The sequence below is a fragment of the Bison bison genome, unplaced genomic scaffold, assembly GCF_000754665.1.
Source record: "Bison bison bison isolate TAMUID 2011002044 unplaced genomic scaffold, Bison_UMD1.0 scf7180017864309, whole genome shotgun sequence".
Classification (NCBI taxonomy): domain Eukaryota; kingdom Metazoa; phylum Chordata; class Mammalia; order Artiodactyla; family Bovidae; genus Bison; species Bison bison.
In genome coordinates this window covers 2,605,280-2,608,559 of record NW_011494881.1, presented here as the reverse complement: position 1 = coordinate 2,608,559, position 3,280 = coordinate 2,605,280, and the positions used below count along the sequence as shown (strand labels likewise).

Genomic DNA, 3,280 nt, shown 5'->3' with positions numbered 1-3,280 from the left:
ACTCTGTGCGACCCCATAGACGGCAGCCCACCAGGCTTCCCTGTCCCTGGGATTCTCCAGGCAAGAACACTGGAGTGGGTTGCCATTTCCTTCTCTAATGCATGAAAGTGAAAAGTGAAAGTGAAGTCGCTCAGTTGTGTCCGACTCTTAGTGACCCCATGGACTGCAGCCCATCAAGCTCCTCCATCTATGGGATCCTCCAGGCAAAAGTACTGGAGTGGGGTGCCATTGCCTTCTCTGTCATTAAAGTCTGGTAGTCACCAAATCAGAACACATTGCTTTCCTACTGCTAGTCTTTGAAAATAGCAAAACTTAAATTCTGAAAGCAGGTTACAGGAAACATCTGAAAAATCAAGATGCATCTTGTTTCACATAAGAATGTTTGCCTACCTGATACGGTCATGGATAAACATGTCTCACTCAGACTCTGCTTAATTTTGGAAAACCATCTTGGATGAGCTAATACGGTAGAACTTCTCTTAAAACTGATGTTTCTGTGGAAGTTGTGAATTTAGCTCCTCTTTAGGATCAGTACTTATTGGAAAAGACACCTTTTTTTTTTTTTTACATTTTTCTCTAATTCATGATTTTTCAACCCCAGGATTAACTGGCATTTTGGACTGAATAATTCTTTGTTGCAGAAGGCTGTCATCTTGTGTATTACAGAAAGTTTAGCAGTATCTCTGGATGCCAACTCCTGTTGTGAAAATCAAAAAGTGTCTCCAGACATTGTTAAATGTCCTTTGAGGAGCAAAATTAACTCTGATCGAGAACCATTGCTCTAAAACATACTTCTGAGAGGATAAGATCTCTTTGGGTTTAAGTTTGGTATTCATATAAAGAACAAATTATAAATCCATAATTTATAAACTCCATTCATGTAGTCTTCATGATACCAAAACAAATTCAGTGTGACTCAGTTTTTCACCTTTGAATTTACTGTCCTGGGCAACATATAAACAAAGTATGTTATATAATAGAAAGAACAACAGACAGAAATGAGAGAACTTGTTTCTAGTCCTGATTCTACCAAGGTCTGTGACATTGGATACATTGTTTAATCTCTCTGCCTACCCTTGTTTTTTTTTTTTTCATTTGTAAAGAAAGTTCCTGAGTAAAATTTCCAGTTCTAAAGACAAAGATTATGAGACTCAGAATTTGATGCTGCTACAATAGTTGACACTATGGATTAGAAAAAGAATGCTCTTTGTCCTTGAGTGACAAAGTCTATATTAAGCCTTCTGAGAGCATGTAACTGCATCTCCTTGAGCACCAAAGACATCCAGAGAAAACTGTGGAGTGCTTAGAAACCTTAACACCTGACCCGTCGGTGTGGCTACCGTGTTTAAAGCAATAGGCCATAGAGATCAGTGTGGTGAATGGGGATGGGGATGACCTCTACTTTATTACACAAACTGTTATTAGACATCTCCGACTTCAGGAGGCATGGTAACAACTACCACAAAAACCCAAACCCTATAGTGTATTTATAAGAGAACAAAATTCTGAGATAAAATCAGTGAATCTTGGATCCTGCAGCTTTGGGTATTGTGTTGTGTTTAAAGCCATGGCAGAAAGAAGTAACATTTTGATTACCTTTGTAAACACAGGAGCTGCAATGATAGGTTTTCCATCCAATCCTTGCAGATAATTTGTAGGGCTCTGACACTGTTAGAAGGGAACCAACAATAGATTCATCGTCACTAGAATTATCAGGTAGGTAGGTAGATAGATGATAGATACGTATAACAAGCTAAAGAATTTGGTGTATGAAATTAATCTAAAACCAAAGACTGACATTTTCTATGTCATGATTCACAGACACCAAGTTTTATGCTGAACTGGTTGTATTACTATTTCTTCCTACATCACAGTGGCTGTAAATACATGCCACCCGTCACCAGCCCCTTACATAAGAGCTAAGTAATGAAACTTAACCCCTTGTAGAGGTTCCATAGACTCTTGAGGCTTCACAGATCACAGTTTGAAAACTACTGGATTAGAACTAAAATATGACCCCTCTGCGTTACTAACTGGGTCAGAGAAGTATGCTGAAGAAAATTTAAAAAAAATTTTTTAAGGTTTTAGATCTTTATATACATTACTATTTATATTTAAATATACAACAACACATTACAAGTATTTTATATTAATATGATTTCATATTTTAATGTATATGCATTGCTGTTCAGTCACTAAGTTGTGTCTGACTCTTTGTGACTCCATGGACTGCAGCACACCAGGCTTCCCTGTCCTTCACTATCTCCTGGAGTTTGCAAAGATATGCATATAGATATGCAAAGAAAATGCCTGAAACTGATAGAAAGTATTAACAGGAGGTACCTCTGAAGAGTGGGAGCAGAGAAGTAGAATGTTGATTAAGTTTTTACTTAGTATGCTTTTTGTATTTTTTAAATGTTTTTACAATAAGCATGTACTATCATCATCATCATAATCAACCTGAAGGATGAGAGACTTTAAGTTTTCTGAAAGTTATTTTAATGGTTACTCTATCTTAGAAAAACTGAGGTTCAAGAGAGTCCTGGGCCAGTGGGAGAGCTGGCAGCTCATTGTATATGTAATCCATGCCCTTCAAAAGCTGGGGTATCAGAGACTAATTTGTAGAGTTTCTTTTCCTATGAAACTTGCCTATGAAGTTACAGAACATGTTCCCAAAGCCAGGGGAACTACTGATATCATATACCGGCAGTACAAAGTGATTATCATGACTATAGAAGTGTGTCGCCCAAGGTCATTATGAAGTTGCACCAGAGGAGAACACGATCGTGCCATACAAGAGGGTCATGGTCACAGTGCCTGCTTGACACAGTTCATGGCACTTGTGTTTCACTTAGACTCTTGTACCTGCTGGATGGTTGACACCCTGGGCTGGACCACCACATGCTGGGTTTGGGGTACTGCTGAAGGAATGGCTGCAGAAGTAGTGGGAGGCGATGACACCTCATTTGGCTTCTGGATTCTGAGAAACGATTAAAATACAGATTATAAAACAGACCTATCATTCTTGTGAAAATTCTTTCAGCAAAGCTTTCAGCACTGCTTACAAAACTTTTTGTTCAACATTATCGCACAAACGTTTATTGAGGGCTTCTCTGCTGTACACTCTGCTAGGCAATGTAAACAGGAAGATGATAAGACGCCAGTTCTGTCCTTGAGTTCACTGCCGTTCGCAGAGCTGGGGACTCAAACGTGTTCATTGCTGAGATTCAAGACAAGGGCTATGACAGTGCACGTGCAAAAACTTTTTTGAGGTTTGTTT

The 3,280-nt window shown here is 38.8% G+C and overlaps 1 protein-coding gene across 3 annotated transcripts in view; it reads right to left on the bottom strand.

Annotated features, from left to right (window-relative positions):
• The window catches only part of MYPN (myopalladin), a 107,108-nt gene that overhangs the window by 48,144 nt on the left and 55,684 nt on the right, over positions 1-3,280 (bottom strand). For all 3 annotated transcript variants that reach the window (XM_010852158.1, XM_010852157.1, XM_010852156.1), the window contains 2 exons: positions 2,866-2,980; positions 1,597-1,668 (listed from right to left, as the gene is read on the bottom strand). In XM_010852158.1, coding sequence (XP_010850460.1) covers positions 1,597-1,668; positions 2,866-2,980 — 187 coding nt within the window. The remainder of the gene's footprint in view (positions 1-1,596; positions 1,669-2,865; positions 2,981-3,280) is intronic.